The sequence below is a fragment of the Rhinatrema bivittatum genome, chromosome 3 (assembly GCF_901001135.1).
Source record: "Rhinatrema bivittatum chromosome 3, aRhiBiv1.1, whole genome shotgun sequence".
Taxonomy (NCBI): Eukaryota; Metazoa; Chordata; class Amphibia; order Gymnophiona; family Rhinatrematidae; genus Rhinatrema; species Rhinatrema bivittatum.
The window spans coordinates 144,996,412-145,016,755 of NC_042617.1; the positions used below are offsets into that span (position 1 = coordinate 144,996,412).

At 45.0% G+C, this 20,344-nt stretch overlaps 1 protein-coding gene across 1 annotated transcript in view; it reads left to right on the plus strand.

The window, feature by feature from the left end:
• The window catches only part of POLR1B (RNA polymerase I subunit B), a 102,358-nt gene that overhangs the window by 17,014 nt on the left and 65,000 nt on the right, over positions 1-20,344 (plus strand). The window contains exons 5-6 of the mRNA XM_029593781.1: positions 7,732-7,868; positions 11,887-12,110. Coding sequence (XP_029449641.1) covers positions 7,732-7,868; positions 11,887-12,110 — 361 coding nt within the window. The remainder of the gene's footprint in view (positions 1-7,731; positions 7,869-11,886; positions 12,111-20,344) is intronic.

Genomic DNA, 20,344 nt, shown 5'->3' on the forward strand with positions numbered 1-20,344 from the left:
CCCATATCTGGACGATTGACTGGTCAAGAGCACATCTCAGGCAGGGGCTGCCAGGTCCTTGTGCTTGACCATACGGGTGATGGAGTCACTAGGATTCGTTCTCAACTACTTAAAGTCCCATTTCAGTCCATCACTTCAGTGGGATTTCATAGGAGCCCTGCTAGTCATGGCTCATGCCAAGGCCTTCCTATCTCGTTAGAGGACCATCATCTTGACGACCATCCTGACAGAGATCCAACAGAGGCAGCAGGTATCATCCTGGCACATTTTGAGGCTGTTGGGCCGTATGGCTACAACTATCCATGTCACTACCTTGGCACATTTACACATTCGCAGAGCCCAATGGACCCTGAAGACGCAGTGGCGCCAGGCCACTCAGACCCTTCAGGATTGCATCCGAGTCATCCCGTCTCTCCGGGACTCATTGTTCTGGTGGCGGGTACTTTCAAATCTGGAATGGGAGATCTCTTTTCGAAGTCCCCCTACCTAAATTGTCCTATCCATAGATGCATACACCCTGGGTGGGGAGCTCATGTAGATGGGCTCAGGAATGCTCTTGTCAAATCAACTTCCTGGAGCTTCAGGTGATAAGGTACGTGCTATGGGCTTTCAGAGATCGGCTGTCCAACAGATTTGTCCTGATCCACTCTGACAACCAAGTAGCTTTGTGGTATGTCAACATGCAGGGAGGCACGGGATCGTACCTCCTGTGTCAGGAAGCGATCCATATCTGGTCATGTGCCCTATCTCATGGGATGATGCTCAGGGCCATGTACCTGGCTGGGACGGAGAATGTGGTAGCGGACAGGCTGAGTCGAGCCTTCAGACACCAGGAGTGATCCTTAGAACAGGGGGTAGCGAATTGGATATTCCGCCTCTGGAGGAACCCAGTCGTAGATCTGTTCATGTCCCCCTGTAACAGGAAGGTGCCTCTGTTCTGCTTCCTGTACAGGTCAGACAGCAAAACAGCCTTGGACGCCCTCACCTGTCATTGGGGCAAGGGTCTTCTGTATGTGTATTCTCCGATCCCTTAGTGATGAAGACTCTCTTGAAGCTTTGTGAGGGCAGGGGGATTATTATCCTCATAGCCCCTTATTGGCCAAGACAGGTCTGGTTTTCACTCTTACGGGAGTTGTCCATCTGGAGACCGATCAGTTTGGGGACTTCCCCACATCTCATCACGCAAGATCAAGGAAGGCTGCAGCATCCCAACCTCTAGGCTCTGTCACTCACAACTTGGATGTTGAGAGGTTAATCCTGCAGCCGCTTGATCTTTCAGAGTATTTGAAGCCTGGTATGAGGACCGCGAGATCCTTCCGCGGACAGTCAACATAAGAACATAAGAAATTGCCATGCTGGGTCAGACCAAGGGTCCATCAAGCCCAGCATCCTGTATCCAACAGAGGCCAAACCAGGCCACAAGAACCTGGCAATTATCCAAACACTAAGAAGATCCCATGTTACTGATGCAATTAATAGCAATGGCTATTCCCTAAGTAAACTTGATTAATAGCCGTTAATGGACTTCTCCTCCAAGAACTTATCCAAACCTTTTTTGAACCCAGCTACACTAACTGCACTAACCACATCCTCTGGCAACAAATTCCAGAGCTTTATTGTGCGTTGTGTGAAAAAATTTTTCTCCGATTTAGTCTTAAATGTGCTGCTTGCTAACTTCATGGAATGCCCCCTAGTCCTTCTATTATTCGAAAGTGTAAATAACTGAGTCACATCTACTCGTTCAAGACCTCTCATGATCTTAAAGACCTCTATCATATCCCTCTTAGCCGTCTCTTCTCCAAGCTGAACAGCCCTAATCTCTTCAGCCTTTCCTCATAGGGGAGCTGTTCCATCCCCTTTATCATTTTGGTTGCCCTTCTCTGTACCTTTTCCATCGCAACTATATCTTTTTTGAGATGCGGCGACCAGAATGGTACACAGTATTCAAGGTGTGGTCTCACCATGGAGCGATATAGAGGCATTATGACATTTTCCGTTTTATTAACCATTCCCTTCCTAATAATTCCTAACATTCTTTTTGCTTTTTTGACTGCTGCAGCACACTGAGCCGACGATTTTAAAGTATTATCCACTATGATGCCTAGATCCTTTTTCCTGGGTGCTAGTTCCTAATATGGAACCTAACATCGTGTAACTACAGCAAGGTTTATTTTTCCCTATATACAACACCTTGCACTTGTCCACATTAAATTTCATCTGCCATTTGGATGCCCAATCTTCCAGTCTTGCAAGGTCCTTCTGTAATGTATCACAGTCTGCTTGTGATTTAACTACTCTGAATAATTTTGTGTCATCTGCAAATTTGATAACATCACTCGTCATATTCCTTTCCAGATCATTTATATATATATATATATATATATATGTTAAATGTATAACGCTCCGGCGTAAGTTCCTGTTCATTGTACACCGACGTGATATCTTTGATGAGCGGCGGTATATAAAAAACTTTAAATAAATAAATAAATATATTGAAAAGCACCAGTCCAAGTACAGATCCCTGAGACACTCCACTGTTTACCCTTTTCCACTGAGAAAATTGACCATTTAGTCCTACTCTCTGTTTTCTGTCTTTTAACCAGTTTGTAATCCACAAAAGAACATAGTCTCCTATCCCATGACTTTTTAGTTTTCGTAGAAGCCTCTCATGAGGGATTTTGTCAGACGCCTTCTGAAAATCCAAATACACTACATCTACCGGTTCACCTATATCCACATGTTTATTAACCCCTTCAAAAAAGTGAAGCAGATTTGTTAGGCAAGACTACCCTTGGGTAAATCCGTGTTGATCCTGGAATTTGTAGGGCGGTTTGAAGAAGGGGTTGTCTCTCAACTCCCTCAAAGTTCAGGTGGCTGCGCTGGCCTGCTTCAGAGCCAAAGTGGACGGCATCAGTCTATCAACCCATCCAGACATTTCCTGCTTTCTGAGAGGGGTCAAACAAGTCCGACCACCATTAAAGTGGCCGGTGCCCCTATGGAATCTCAATCTAGTACAAGACTTCCTAACGGGAGCTTCCTTCAGACCTACACGCGATCTGTTACTGTGGCTCCTGAGCTTGAAGACTGCATTCCTAGTGGCAATATGTTCAGCCCATCGCATCTCCGAGCTTCAAGCACTATCCTGTCGGGAACCGTTCCTTAGGTTCACACTGGGATCCATACAGCTTCGCACTGTCCCCTCTTTTCTTCCAAAGGTGGTTTCTCATAAGAACATAAGAAATTGCCATGCTGGGTCAGACCAAGGGTCCATCAAGCCCAGCATCCTGTTTCCAACAGAGGCCAAAACCAGGCCACAAGAACATGGCAATTACCCAAACACTAAGAAGATCCCATGCTACTGATGCAATTAATAGCAGTGGCTATTCCCTAAGTAAAATTGATTAATAGCCATTAATGGACTTCTCCTCCAAGAACTTATCCAAACCTTTTTTGAACCCAGCTACACTAACTGCACTAACCACATCCTCTGGCAACAAATTCCAGAGCTTTATTGTGCGTTGAGTGAAAAAGAATTTTCTCCGATTAGTCTTAAATGTGCTACTTGCTAACTTCATGGAATGCCCCCTAGTCCTTCTATTATTCGAAAGTGAAAATAACCGAGTCACATCTACTCGTTCAAGACCTCTCATGATCTTAAAGACCTCTATCATATCCCCCCTCAGCTGTCTCTTCTCCAAGCTGAACAGCCCTAATCTCTTCAGCCTTTCCTCATAGGGAAGCTGTTCCATCCCCTTTATCATTTTGGTTGCCCTTCTCTGTACCTTCTCCATCGCAACTATATCTCATTTTCATCTAAACCAAACCATCTCGCGGCCATCTCCAGACGAACATAAGGACTCGGAAGATTCACGCCTTGTTTGCCATCTTAACGTCTGCAGACTCCTGGTCCGATACCTGGAAAGATCGGAATCTGTACGAATGACGGACCACCTGTTCGTCCTTCACAGCGGGAAGAAACGTGGGAAGCTGCCTTGCGGGCAACCATAGCCCGCTGGATCAAAGAAGTAATCAAGGCGGCCTACGTAGAGGCAGGATAGCCCCCACCTCTCCCATTCTACAAGGGCCCAGGCAGTGTCCTGGGCGGAAACGAAGATGCTGTTGCCAGCCGAGATCTGTCGGGCGGCGACATGGTCCTCCATACATACCTTCTCCAGGTTCTACTGCCTGGATGTCCAGGCCTGGGAGGACGCAAATTTTGCAAGGGCAGTACTAAGTACTAAAATACACCATTTCCAATATGATGCCCAGGCCCTATTCGCCTACGTGACACAAATCACCAAATCTACCCCCCCACCTATTCCAGACGAACAAGCTCTTTCCAAGGCTAATGAGCTCGCTACATTCTTCCAACAGAAGATCTTAAATACACTCGCCCTCCTGCCTTCAAATACTACACCTCCCAAGCCAGGTGAGAATCTCCAGTCTCTTACTAGACCCAAATTTGACAGTTTCGAGTCAATCTCCACTAAAGAGATTGAATCCCTTTTAAAAAGGCAGAAACCATCAAGTCATCTGGCTGATAACATCCCATCGAGACTCCTGCTTCTCATCCCAAATGTGATCTCAGGACCTCTGACCGGCATCATAAACAGCCTTCTAACGCAAGGAAGCTACCCAGACAGTCTAAAAACTGCCTCACTCAAGCCCCTCCTCAAGAAACACAACTTAGATCCTAATGTACCAGCTAATTTCAGACCCATCTCTAACCTCCCATTTGTTGCCAAACTAACGGAGAAACTGGTAAACACCCAGCTTTCTGAATATCTTGAAGACCACAAGATCCTATTCCCATCGCAATATGGGTTCCGTAAATCACGTAACACGGAAACCCTTCTCATTTCACTTACTGACCATATTATCATGGGGTTGGACAAAGGACACTCCTTTCTGTTGGTCCTGTTAGACATCTCGGCGGCATTTGACACCGTCAACCATACCATCCTGCTGGATCGCCTAACAGACATCGGCATCTCCGGATTTGCCCACAACTGGTTCAAGTCCTTCCTCAGCAATAGGACTTTCAAAGTCAAAATCAACAATAAAGAGTCACCCCTAACTAAATCAACTCTTGGCGTACCTCAGGGTTCCTCCTTATCTCCTACCCTCTTTAATATTTACCTCCTCCCCCTCTGCCAATTGTTAACAGACCTCAACCTAATTCACTATTTGTACGCAGACGACGTGCAGATTCTAATACCAATAACAGAATCAATCTCAAAAGCGCTCACCCATTGGAACAACTGCCTTCTATCCATCACTAATCTACTCAACAGTTTAAACCTGGTTCTTAATGCCTCCAAGACAGAGCTGCTCCACATATCCTCAAACGAAATCAATATCTCCCCACCATCTCCACACATCTCTCACATTACTTGCAAGCAGGTTAGAGACCTTGGGGTAATACTAGACAATCGTCTAAACCTTAAGAAAATGGTCAACACAACCTCCAAAGACTGTTTCTTCAGATTACAGATTCTAAAACGACTTAAACCACTCTTATTCTTCCACGACTTCAGGACAATCCTCCAAGCGCTACTGTTCGCCAAAATAGACTACTGCAGTGCCCTTTTCCTAGGCCTTCCCAAATCCACTACCAAACCACTGCAGATGTTACAAAATGCGGCTGCGAGATTGCTGACCAGTACCAGCCGCAGCGAACACATCTCTCCCATCCTCAGGAACCTACACTGGTTACCAGTTAATTTCAGAATTCTATACAAATCAATCACCGTAATTCATAAAACTATCCATCATCATCTTCAACTCGACCTGGAAATCCCATTCAAACTCCACTCCTCTAACAGACCAACTAGAGATACTCTCAAAGGCACCCTGAAATTTCCCCCTACTAAAGCTTCATGCCTCTCGATGACCAAAGACAGAGCTTTTTCGATAGCTGGCCCATCTATCTGGAATAGCATCCCTTCAAGTCTCAGAGTGGAGCCTTGCCTGTTAACTTTTAGAAAAAGACTTAAGACCTGGCTCTTTCACCAAGCCTTCACCGACCCACCAGACAATCACTAGTTGTCCTTCACGCTTACCCGTTATGATGATTATACTCACGAATGGACTCTGACTCTCCCAGGTTAAGGCACCATTAATGCTTTAACCCATACGCCCTATGGCATCACTTCATATTTATTTCCCGCCTTATCTTCTTTCCAGCTTGTTGCAAGCTTCCAAGTTCTCTTCCCTGTTGATTGTAACTTTTGACTCATTCCTACTTACTGTTTATCTTTCGTTTACTTGAATAGTTACCCCAGTTTTTTATTCTTGTTAATTGTAAACCGATCCGATATGGTTATTTACTATGAAGGTCGGTATATAAAACTGTTAAATAAATAAATAAATAAATAAATAAGTGGGCCACGGGCAGCCTCCCGCCCGGTTCGGGAGTAGCTTTTGTACATCCCATTAGTCCTGAGTCCATCTGGCTACATGCTAGGAAATGTAGAAATCATTTACCTGATTATTTCGTTTTCCTTAGTGTAGACAGATGGACTCAGCAACCTGCCCACAGCTTCCCCGGAATCCGGGAACCTCGGGTGACAAGCCCTGAGAACCAGACAAGCATGGGTAAGCCACATATTACCCTAGTTCAAGACACCCATAGTTGCCGGGTGTCGGCATTATCCGGTTGAGTGCACTGGCTGTCTCCAATTGGAAGTTGAACCAGGCCTAGTTAACCAAGTTCATCAAGTTATTAGAGCACACATATATCCACAATAGCTTTTCGAGGAGAATACTGAAGAGCAGAGCTTCCTGCATGGGTATATGTAGGCTGATGTCAGCTTTGAAATCTGACTCCGTCTCCCATCTGCTATCAGGAGTATACTATACCCATTGGTCCTGAGTCCATCTGTCTACACTAAGGAAAATGAAATTATCATGTAAGTAATTTCTCCATTAACTACTTGAACAATCTGAGGTGGTAATGACAGCTGAGAATGTATAATTGTACCTAAATTTCGTGCTTTAAGTACTGTATGCAGTTAGACTGTCACCGAAGGTATAACCGTATTAGAGTCTGGAGGAGGCATTCTACTAGTCCACAGTATTGAATGATGCTTTGATCATGTTAAAAATCTGGATGAACCAGTTGGATTGTACAATTTGGGGCTTGCATTTGAGACTTCCTCTGCTATGTGATATTTCTGTCTGGTCTGAGTTCATGGAAGACTGTTGTCCATCATGACTACCTAAGAACAAAGTGGCATGCCCTAGACCACATAACTAACTTAATATTTGGCATAAACATCTGTCCAGACCTATCTGCAATCTTTTGTAAGTTGTGATACTTTTTCATTGGGCCAAAAGAAAATGTAGTCCATGAGCTTTGGAGACCATGTAGTCCATTCTTCTGAAGCACCATCTGAAGGAAAGGATATGTATGGCCTTTTAAAGTTCATGTACTCTTATTAATTGATGTAATAAAAGTATTGCAGCCTACAAAGATATCTGGGCTTTTTTTTTCCCAGAATTGCACATTCTGTCCCTTGTTGAATGGTACCTTCCATCCGTGCACTGATGTTCTTATAGAACATACCTCTGATGGTCAAGTGAAAGCTGAATAATGTTGGGTCAAAGAAAGAAGGCTGTCAAGCCTGACTTGGTGGAAGCTGAATGATTACTACTCCTGGCATAATTGCTAGTAGTGTTAACAACCAGATTTACAATCCATGTACTAATTTCCTCTGTGCACTTCTCTAGGTATCTCAATGCGTTGTGTAAGAGATGAACACACAGCCATTAACATGAATCTTCATTACCTGGAGAATGGCACAGTGATGGTGAACTTCATCTACCACAAAGAGCTTTTCTTCATTCCATTGGGATTTGCACTGAAGGTACAACAGAGCTAAGCAACGTATCTAGCTATTAACTGATCTCTCAGCCAGTAACCTTATCCTGCATACAAAATGCTTAATCAGCAACATCAGGGCTGGAAATTTCCAAGGCGCCCAGATGCCAAAACTTTCAATGCTGTCATCTAGATCCCAAAAGTGGGATGGTCCGGTAATCTATCCGCATTTTTCCCCACGTAAGGAGGAGAAGCTTTTATGGCTAGTGGAGATCTCTTGCTTACTGCCAACTGAGAGCTCTACTGCTGCCATTGAATCTTACCCTCACCTGCCAGGCTGCTATAGGAATGAAGTCTGAGGACAGACCGCAGTCCCTGCAGCAGCTGCTGCTGCTCCATCCCACCACACTTTCTTTCTAAACAGGAATCATGTAGGGGTAAAGAGAAGAACTGCAAACCCAAGCGCACATGGCCTTACATTGTGCTTCTTTATGTAGGCCTGTCAGTTTCTTTCCTGTAGGGTCAGATGGAGCGAGGAGGAGTTTTGAGGAAGGGAGGGGGTGGAGATAGGTGAGGAGAGATACACATGGAGGACGGAAGTGGGAAAGAGGAGCACCCTGGACAGAGTTGGAGTTGAGGGTAAGAAACAGGAGCACCATGAGATAGGGGTGGAGGTGAAACATAGGCCATATGGTCTTTTTCTGCCATTATGTTTCTATCTTGCCTGAGAGAGAAGAATATCATGTGAAGAGAGGCGAGATGGGGTAAGGGGAGGCAGGGAAGAGGAAAGCACCATGGGAAAGGAAAGATGGAAGGGAAAGAAGGAATATGTAGGAGGAGGGTGCCAGGACTTTCTTTACAGGATTTCCATAATGAATATGTGAGTCAGATTTGCCTGCACTCTACGCGGGGATCCTGGTGTATTGGCAAGAGTTGACTGTTTTGAAAACCAGACTTCTTTGTGGCACTTGAGGAATGGTGTTCGCTGTCCCTGCCTGGGTCCAAAAAATTACCTGCTGGTACTTGGGATTTTCTAAGGTTTTTCCAGCCCTGCCTTCAGGTGCATAGTAAGAGAAGCAGTTTTAAGACAGACTGCAGAAGTGGCGGTGCCTGAATGTGTGTCTGAATCCTTTTATGTGCTAATACAAACTCTCAAGTGTACCATCGCTTTTATAAAATGTTGTGGGCAAGAAACAGCAGTATGTATAGTGTACTGATTCCTTACATTATGGTTACCTCTGGATCTCCGTCTGCTCCCTTCTTGGCTTTTTTGGTTGACTTGCCTGTGTCCCCGTTAGTAGCTTTCTGGGGTTGTGTAATGGAAAGTATGGGGGAAGTTGACCATCTGAATCTTACCGACTTAAATGACGCTGATCAATAAGTAAGTGCAAGATGCTCTAACCTTTTATAAACAGTGGTGGTACTTCACACAGAACTTGGTCACCGCTGGAAATATCGCGGCAACAGTTTTAAGATGAGTGAAAATATTTTTCAGTTAAGAGAGAATTTAAAACTTCCCCCTCCCTTCTCCCCCCAAATAGTATGAGAGGTTTGGCTGAAAATCAAAAGAAAACCAATAAAAGAAGCAGAGCATCAGGCAAGGCAATAATCTTTCTTTTTTTAAAGGAAACAAAAATTGCATTTCTGACATTTTGATTCAAAAAGAATCTCTCAGCAGTGCTTGGTTTTCCTTTCCTTTCTTTAAGTAAACATCATTAGCCTTTTTTCCCTTTTTAGGACGGTGGTTTTCGGAGGTATGGGCCCTGGCATTCCCGTGGGCATGTTTAGGCAGCCTGCCTGCACATTCCATTTTGAAATGCACCTGTTCTGTTTTTCCCCCTCCCGCCTCTCATACATCTGGCCAGTGCAAAACGAACGGGTGCTTTTTAACACGGTGGGGGTGTTTTCACGAGACACAGCACAGAGGGTTTCCCTTTGATAATTTGCATGATGGGTGCATGCAGTTAAAACCTCCGGCTGGGTTTGCATTTGAAAATTGCCTCCCCCCTCCCTTTAACCTTTAATCTTCTTGAACCTGGCGCACGTTGTGATGTCATCCGGTTTGGTTAAAGCTGGTTTGTCACTTGATCTTTTTTCTTCTCTTTTGTCTCTATGGATTAACAGCATTAAATGAAGGTAGGATATTTTGTCTCTGAAGCAGAGCCTGATCCAATGTCTGCATTATTTTGCTGTCTAGTTTTGCCCATTTTTACACAAAAATAATCCTTAAATGCGAATTTTGAGAGTGCGGTTTATTTAATTTTTAAGAAATCTTGTAGTCCGCAAATCCTTATTTGTTCATTGTGGATAACAATTTTATTTTTTTATTTAAAAGTGTTTATATGCTGCCTTTACAAATATAATTTGATCAAAAATAGTTTACAATGAATACAAATAAATATAAATTATAAAATAAAATTGGGAAAAAAATTACAAAAACTGATTAATATAAACATTATCAAAAAAATATAAAAAATATTTAATTTAAAAAACAACAGTAAAAGAATTAGTGCCAGAAGAGAACCGAAAGGGTTACATATGTTTTGGAGGTAAAGAGGATCTTTTATTTTCTTTATGATTGTTCTATTATTGGGATTGTAAATGCTATCTGAAAGAGAGATGTTTTTAGAAATTTTTTGAATTGTAGTCTGTTAGATATTTGACAGAGAGAGTTGGGTATGGAGTTCCAGAGGGATGGACCTGCGACTGAAAATGCTCTTTTTCTAGTAATATCTAGTCTCGCTAGCCGGATTGAAGGGATTTACATACATACAAAACATCACATCACACCATACCAACAGTATATTCCTTAAAAATGTAAAAATTAAAGATCACTTATACAGCATGTCTTCACTGCTTCAATTCCTCTGAAGCTCAAGCTTAATCAATCCTGCATAAACAAGTGAGTCTTTAGCCTCTTATGAAATACCTTATGATTTTGCTCAAACCTTATCCCTAAAGGGATTTTATTCCATTGGTCCGGCCCAGCTATAGAGAATGCATTTAATCGGGTACTCTGCAACCTGTAATCTCCATTAGAAGGAACACATAACAGTGTCTGGGTTTGAGAGCGCAATCTACAAGTTGGCATGTTCTCTAAAATTCATCCAGACAGACAAATGTTTGTCATAAACTGTCTTATGTATTTATAGTTAGCAGCTTAAACTGAGTCTTTTGTGAAATGGGAAACCAATGCAGCTCTTTCAAGGGCTTCATACTTACACCTCACTGTAGTTTAAATATCATCCTAATTGTTGCATTAAACGCTAATTGCAATATCTTTACAAGATATTTCAGCAACCCCTTATATAGTACATTTTTAATATTTTATTTATTTAGGTTTTTTATATACCGGCATTCGAGACAACAGTCACATCATGCTGGTTCACATAAAACAGGAGTGCGAAATAAACTTAAACTTGAACTATGGTGCGGAAAAGGCAGTTACATGTAACAGGGAGAATAGAACTTGGCGAAGAAGGAAAAGAAAGGACAAGATTAGTTAAATATGGCTAACGAATGTTGTTAGAGGTAAATAACAATGATGTTGATGGTGATGTGTGTTGATTGTGAGGAGTTAAATCACATTGGAGTCCGGAAATGCCTGATTGAAACAGCCAGGTCTTGAGTCTTTTCTTGAAGATTGAAAGACTACATTATAGTAGTCTTATCAAACTTAAAACTAAAGACTGTACCACAAGCCTAAAATCCATAGGCTCGAAATAATTCTGTAACGGCTTCACAATATGTAATTTGTAAAACGCAGCCTTTGAAACATTCCTAACCTGTTTTAAAGGAAAGCTTCCCATCTAATACCACCCTCAAATGCTTATGTCGGCAAACATACAGATATCCTGCTGTCTCATGGTAATAGCTAAATCTTTGGGGTTGCCTTACTGGCTTATTCATAGGATGGCTATTTAAAAAAAAAAAATAAAAAAAATAAAAAAAATAATTTTTTGGGTGGTGGATAGGTTTGAATCAGGACAATTTCAGACTTTTGCCAAATGCATAGATAAAATTAGTTTTCCTGCTCCCTGATCTGACGTTTTTCTCCTTTCCAGGCATTGGTTGGTTTTTCCGATTACCAGATTTTCCAGGAGCTGATCAGAGGCAGAGAGGAGCACTCGTTCTACAAGAATTGTGTCTCTCAGATCTTGCGAATGGTGACGGAGGAGGGCTGCACCACCCAGAAGCAGGTCCTGAAGTATCTGGGAGGGCGCTTCAGAGTGAAACTCTATCTCCCCGACTGGTACCCGGATGAGCAGGCCGCAGAGTTCCTGTTAGAGTAAGCAGGCTCAGTTGGAGCTGTGTTTGTTTAGTCTCTCGGCGTTCAGGCACAAGCTACCTCATTCTAGCTGAACCAGAAGCAGTTGCCTTTAAGAATTAGAATATTTGTCCTGGGTTGAAGTTTGGTTAAAAGAGCACAGTAAAGCAGTCGAGGCCAGAGAGTGAAAAATTACTGCTGCTGAGTCGGGGCCCTGTTCTGTCCCATCCCAGCGCCTGAGGAAGTGGCGGAGGGGGCGGGAGGGGGGTGGAACTTCTGAAAAAAATGGTCCTCCAAACTCCAAATTGTTGAGCGCCGCAGTGGAAAAGAAAAAAACAGTTGTAAAAAAATATTTCTTGGCCTCAAAACAAAAATATAAACCAACAATACCATTAGTGGGGAGCCCCTTTTAAACATAGATACAGAAAAGAGCAACCGATCAAAAGAGATAGTACGTTAGGGGTGGAGGGTGGGGGCAGGAGGTTTAAAATCGGGGGGAAAAACTCCCTGGCTAGTTGTGAATGGAGGCTCGTGGTGCCAGGATCACAGCCCTGAATCCAGTTTCTTTGGGAGTAAATAAAGAGCAGGAGGAAACTGTGTAGTTCAGAAATGAAAAAGAATAAATCGTTTACACAGACCAATTGGATGCTTAATTCCTAAACTAAAGCGACCTGCTGTGAAATGAACGCAAGTCAGGAGAAAGAACTACTGCATTTGAGAGCTCATAAACTGTCAGCTATCGTTTGAAAGGTAATAGGATCATACCCCTGCTGCCATTTTTCCTAACAGCGAGGCAACCCCTTCAGCTCCTACCTGACGAGTTGTTTTAGGGTTTTGTTTTTTTGTAATTTTAAAACCAGTAATTTCAGTTAATCTAGAAAATGTTATTGTTGACACAGCATTTTTGAAAGGCAGCCATGTTTGGGGGTGGGGGGGGGGGAAGGAGCTTTAACTTTTGATGTGACCTTTTTAAAGCTGCAGTTCACACAGAAGACAAAAAAAATAATGTTGCAGTAAATACAAATAAAATTATTCGCTCCACCTGTTTTTATTTATTTATTTATTTATTTATTTATTTATTTTTCCCCGACCCTGATGTTTCTGCGGAGATGTTAGTGTTGAAAGTTTTCTGAAAGCAAACTTTCGTTTAGCCACTCCCATCATCATAAATTCATGTAGGTTGGGGAGAGGGCTGTGCTGTCACTTTGACTCCTAGTAGAACCCCATGCGGGTGCTGCACTAGCACGAGCTAAGTGTGAACACCCTACAAGGAGCTGAAGAGTGGACTTGGAACTAGACTTTTTTTTTTTTTTTTAAACAGTGAGGGTCATCATAACAAGAGGTACATGCTTTTCTTCAAAACAGAAAAAAAAAGTCTGAAAACATTTGAAAAAAATGTTAGTACAAAAGATGCAGCAGCCTAGAAGTGTTTCAGTTTTTAACTGCCATTACAAGATGCTCAACCATTGTACATAAATAAACAACCAGAATATTTAAATAAAACTAAACCAACAAAAATACAATAAACGCTAATGCACTAAAACATAAATTTCCTAGCGTGTAGCCAGATGGACTCAGGACCAATGGGTTTTGTGCTCTTCTGCTAGCAGATGGGAGACAAAATTATGTAACTGAACTTTTATGGCACCTGTTTAGATTATATGGTTCTATACACTTATTCAACATTAATTTATGTTCCTTACTGTAAACTGTTGTGATGGTACTTAACGACGGTATAGAAAAGCTTTTAAATAAATAAAGATTTCAAAGCTGATGTCACTAGATATACCCCTGCAGTAACCTCAGCTCTTCAGTATCTCTCCGTCTCCTAGCAGATGCGGACACTATCCCACACACTAGAATAGTGTTAAGAATTACAGCGAAGAAGAAACAAAATTTACCTTAAGGAAGATTGAGCCCCGCTCTCCTGTGGTGATACCTAAGGGTCCCTCTCCCAGTTGAGAATTCTTGAGGTTGATCTCCGATATCCCTCAGAGGTGTGCCTTTGTCCAGTAGCCGGTTCCCAGCATGGACTTAGCCCCCTGTGTGGCTGAAAGGCAGTGGGTGCAGAAACGCGCGCAGCTGGAGACTGTCCGACACACGACCGAGACCAGGTAAGAAAAAATCTTTAAATTCAGGTCTCTGGTCTCCAGATTGCCATTCCGAATCCGCCCCTGGCGAGGTTAGAAGGGTTGAGCAGCCTTGGTTGGGCTAGGCCCCCATCCGGTGCAAGGGTCCGCCGGGGGGGGGGGGGGGAGGGGCGCCATCTTATGCGCGGAGGTCGTCTGCGCCATCTCCCCTTCTCGACCGGCAGTATGCGTGGAGCAGGCTGGATGGCCGATGCGCCTAACTTGCGCGCGTCCAATACAGACGCACCCATAGCTGCGCACACAGCTACACGCACAGCGGCGCACACAATTGAGCGCACCCCGTGCGCACAACTGAGCACACCCGGGCACATATTTACACGCACAGCCGTGTTTACAACTGCACGCGTGCAAACACAGACAATGGCACCAGCACCCAAGAAGGCCAGGAGGCATTCTGTTTGCACAGCCTGCCACATAAGAGCTGCGCAGCCTGAATTGGAGTCCTGCCTGTGTCAACATTGTGAAGAAGCCCAGGAGGAACCAAAGCCTGGCCCTTTACTGTCGGGAGATGGCTCCGGAGCTACTGACGATAGCTCCCCGGACCTATGCATCTCCGAGATGGCTTCCCCACAGGAGGGCACCTCGGGGGCCCCTACTCTGACTCCCCCTGGGGTTAACATAGACCCAGGGACCTTCTCCTGGTGGGAATTTTTCCAAGGGCTGCAAGCCTTTGTTCAGGCATAATCAGCCCCAGCTGCGCCCCAGGCTCAAACCCTGCCGGAAGCACAAGATCCTTCTGGCCCGGCTTGGATGCCTCGAGACATGCCTCACCTAACCAAGAACTTCCCTAACAGGGACCCAGACACCTCAGATGATGAGAGTGACTCCCTGGAAGAAGGAGAAATCCCTCCAGGAATGGAACCATACTGAACCATGCTTCACTTCTTCCACAAGGAGAATTACCAGCCTTTGTTTCCCAGACTCTGAAGACGCTGGGCATTCCTGGCATGGACCCTATGGCAGAACCAAAGAAGAACCCCATCGTGATGTCCCTTTGTAAGGCCTCATACTACTTTCCAATGATGGAAGCCATCCGGGAACTCATTGACCTGGAATGGGATGCCCCGGAGGCCAGCTTCAAAGGGGGTCGGGCCTTGGAAGCTCTATACCCTCTAGAACCAGCGACCAAGGAACGCCTGCATTTCCCGAAAGTGGACACTATCGTCTGTGCCGGCTCAAAGCGAACAACGATTCCCGTTGAGGGAGGAGCTGCATTGAAGGACACTCAGGACAGATGATTGGAATCCATCCTTAAGCAGGCCTTCGACGCAACAGCAATGACACTGTAGATTGCTTCCTGCTTGCTCCTCTCAAGAGAGGCAAATAACTCCGGAACGTATACCGGTGAGACAATGGAACCTGCAGTAGCCTTCCTCACGGACACAAGCTCTGACCTGTTGCACACCTCAGCCAGGGGCATTGCCTCAGTAGTGGCAGCCAGAAGATAACTATGGCTACGGAATTGGTCTGAGGATGCGACATCTAAAGTGAATCTCACAAAAATGCCTTTTAAAGGATCCCTCTTGTTTGGAAGCGAATTGGAGAAGTTAGCCAGCAAATGGGGCGAATCCCCAGTGCCTCGGCTACCGGAAGATAGGAGTAAAAGATCTCGGCGTCCCTCCTCCAGAAGAACCAAGGGCAGAGGATTGCAGTGCTTTAGACCCTACAGGTACTCGCAGTACCAGACACCTCGTCCCTCCGGAAGGTCCCAACCCTTTTGGAACAGACAGACCAAGAGGGGAGCAGGCCCGGGGGCAGCCTCCAGCCGTGCTCCACAATGAGAATGGGCTGACCCATCCACAGGAAGAGGATATAGGTGGTTGACTTGCCCTCTTCTACCAAAGATGGGTCGAGATAACATCGGACAAATGGGTTCTAAACATCATTCGAGAAGGTTACTCGCTGGAGTTCTGTAGCATCCCTCGAAACAAATTTATGATGTCACCTCTCCACTCCCTTTCCAAGACACTGGAAGTAGAAACCTCTCTAACAAGACTACTCAGTCTGAAGGCAATAACTCTGGTTCCATGCCCAACAAAATATGGGGCGCTATTCCATTTATTTTATCGTTCCCAAGAAGGAAGGCTCTTTTTGGCCCATCTTGGATCTCAAGAACGTCAGCCGTCATCTGCGGGTTCTACACTTCTGCATGGAAACTCTTTGCTCCGTAATACTGGCAGAACAACCGGGAGAATTTCTAACCTCCCTGGACCTCTCCGAAGCCTACGTTCACATCCCAGTTCATCAGGATCACCAGCGCTTCCTGCGCTGGTGATCCTACCAGTTCTGAGCACTATCCTTCAGCCTAGCAACTGCCTCCAGAACCTTCACCAAAATCATGGTGGTCGTGGCGGCAACACTGAGGAAGGAAGGGACCTTGGTACACCCTTACCTGGACAATTGGCTAATCAGGGCAAAGTCTTCGGAAGAGAGCCGGCAGGTGTCCAACAGAGTCAAGAGCCTACTGCAGGAACTCTGTTGGGTTGTGAACATGGGCAAGAGCAGTCTGCAGCCCTCTCAATCGCTAGAGTACCTGGGGGCCTGTTTCGACACCAATCAGAACAAAGTCTTCCTCCCTCCCCCAAGGAGAAGGAAACTGATGGAACAATTACGACAATTGATGACCAATGCATGCCCCAAGGTATGGGACTATCTTCAAGTCCTCAGCCTCATGGCATCAACCTTGGAAGTCGTCCCTTGGACAAGGGCCCATATGCGACTGCTCCAGCGCTCCTTACTGTCACGATGGAATCCACTGTCCCAGGACTACTCAATTCGCTTCCAACTACCAGCAGAGGTATGTTCTCAGCTCCAGTAGTGGCTACAGGGAGACCACCTAAGCAGAGGAGTAAGCCTATCCCCACCAAACTGAATCTTGCTCACCACGGATGCGAGCCTGCAAAGGTGGGGAGCCCACTGTCAGGAACTGACGGCCCAGGGACAATGGAACAAGGAAGAGGCGGAATGGAACATAAACTGCCTGGAAGCTCGAGTAGTCAGACTAGCATGCCTGCAATTCAGCCACAGACTCCAACATGACTGGTTGCTTACATCAACTGCCAGGGAGGAACCAAGAGCCAGCATGCGTCTCTGGAGGTAGACCCTCTCATGGCATGGGCAGAGATATATCTACAAGGGATCTCGGCCTCCCACATCTCAGGAAAAGACAACGTCTCAGCAGACTTCCTCAGCAGAGAGAACCTGGACCCGGGAGAATGGACGCTGTGGACCACAGCCTTCCAACTGATAGTAAATCGCTGGGGCCTCCCAGCCATGGACCTACTGGCCACCCTTCTCAGTGCCCAAGTTCCCAGGTTCTTCAGCCACAGATGAGAGCCACAATCACAAGGAATTGACGCTCTCGTCCAGAATTGGCCAGAGGAAGACTTACTGTACGCCTTCCCCCCCCATGGCCACTACTGGGCAGGGTCATCCGCAAGATAGAACCTCACAGGGGACTAGTTCTACTAGTGGCTCCGGATTGGCCAAGACGACCATGGTATGCAGACATGCAAAGACGCTTTGCGGGGAGCCCTCTGTGCCTACCTCCACACAGGGACCGATTCTCTACGAAGATCCATCTCCATTCTCACTTATGGTCTGGCCCTTGAGAGGACACATCTGAAGAAGCGCGGTTACTCAAAGGCCGTGATTGACACCCTGCTCTGAGCGCACAAGTTGTCCACATCCCTGTCATACATACGGATCTGGAGAGTATTCGAAGCCTGGTGTGAGGACCGTGGGATTCTCCCGTGGACAGCCAAGATTCCCATGATTCTGGAGTTCCTACAGGACGGTATGAAGAAGGGGATGTCACTCAACTACCTCAAGGTCCAAGTAACTGCACTGGCCTGCTTCAGAGCAGAAGTGGATGGCATCCGGCTATCGACCCATCTGGATTTGTCCCATTTTCTGAAAGGCCGGTGTCTCTATGGAATCTCAATCTAGTATTAGATTTCCTAGCTGGGGCTTCTTTCAGACCAACACGCAGTCTGTCACTACGCCTCTTAACATTGAAGACGGCATTCCTGGTGGCAATATGTTCAGCTTTTCGCATCTCTGAACTACAGGCTCTATCCTGTCGGGAACCATTCTTTAGGTTCACACCTGGAACCATACAACTGCACACTGTCCCCTCCTTCCTTCCGAAAGTGGTTTCCAATTTTCACTTGAACCAAACCATCTCGCTACCAGCTCCGGATGAACATAAGGACTCTGAAGACTCACGCCTTCTTCGCCACCTGAATGTCGACACACTCCTGGTACGATACCTGGAAAGATCAGAACCGGTGCGCAAAACAGATCGCTTGTTCATTCTTCACAGCGGGCGACCATAGCCTGCTGGATCAAAGAAGTTATCAAGGCAGCCTACATAGAGGCAGGAAAGACCTTACCTCTACAGGTTAAGGCTCATTCTACAAGGGCCCATGCAGTCTCTTGGGCAGAAACCAAGCTGCTGTTGCCCGCCGAGATCTGTCGGGTGGCGACGTGGTCCTCCATACACACCTTCTCCAGGTTCTACCGCCTGGATTTTCAGGCCCGGGAAGACGCAGCCTTTGCAAGGGCAGTATTAAGAGGGCCACGGACAGCCTCCCGCCGTGTTCGGGAGTAGCTTTTGTACATCCTGTTTGTCCTGTCCATCGGTCTACACGCTAGGAAATGGAGAAATTACTTATGTGATAATTTTGTTTTCCTTAGTGTAGCTGGACTCAGCATTCCACCCATGGCTGCCCCGAAAAAGGAGAACCTCTGATAACAAACCTTGAGACTAAGCAAATACGGGTAAGCCGCGGCCTACCCCTAGTTCAAGACACCCACAGTTTGTCCGGTGTCGGTGTTAATTGGTTGAGTGCACTGGCGGTCTCCAGTTTGGAAATTAGTTGAACCAGTTCAAGTTTTACTCAAGTTTAATCAAGTTATTTAAGCAAAGATATATCCACAATGGCTTTTCAAAGAGAATACTGAAGAGCTGCAGTTACTGCAGGGGTATGTCTAGAGTGACATCAGCTTTGAAATCTGACTCCATCTCCCATCTGCTAGCAGAAAAGCACAATACCCATTGGTCCTGAGTCCATCTGTCTACACTAAGGAAAACTAAATTATCAGGTAAGTAATTTCTCCAATTCAAAATATGAAGTCCTATAAAATTTGAGGTCAATTTTCAAAGCCATTTAGATGAATAATTCACAAGTTATCCATTTAAATGTTTAGTTTTGAATATTGACCTCCATAAATCTAACAATAAATATGAATAAATGATTATATATCATAACGATAACATTTAATGCCAACTCATCTCTTGAGCACATTGAGTAATAACATAACAAAGGAAAAGGACAAATAGGTAAATATCAAAAGCAATTTTAAACAGACACATTTTTATGTGTCATCTAAAAATTAAGTACACTCCTTCCAAATAACACCAGAAAGAGGAAGCAGCTGAGCCCCAAATCAGGAGCATTTATATGTTGGCAGAATCCATTTTGTACTGCTGCTTTAAAGCTGGGGCTTCTGGTCGCCCATGCAGGAACTGATTGCAAGGCCCCTGTGCTTGCCATGCATACTCCAGGCATTCTTATGTTCACTAGCATGGGCTGTCTGGACTTCAGATGTTAACAGTTGTGCTGTGTTATCCCAATGTAAGTGCATTTCTCACTAATTCCAACATAGGCTGGGCAGGCCTGAGAGAAATCAGGGGGCCAAGTGGCAACATCAGAAATTGACTTTTTCATGGAAATGGCAGTAGATGCATGGAACAGCCTCCCAGCGGAGGTGGTAAAGACCGAAATAATAACAGAATTCAGGGAAGCTCAGGATAAGTGCAAAAGATCCCCAGTTAAGAAGTAGTGAGGACAAAGTTGGAGGTCAGCTTGGGTGTATGGCATTGGGTTGCAGGAATGAAAACGGCAGAGCAGATGGGCCTACTGCTTCCTAACTATCGGCATATTGTATTTTTCTATGTTAAATGCTTCCTGTAGAAAAAGAAAAATTTGAAGTGAGCTTCGAAAAACATTGGTCAACTTTCTTATGTACATACCCCCTTATTAAATTACACATTGCTCTGACTGTGAGTGCTGTATATCCCAGAGCGTTAATTACAATAAA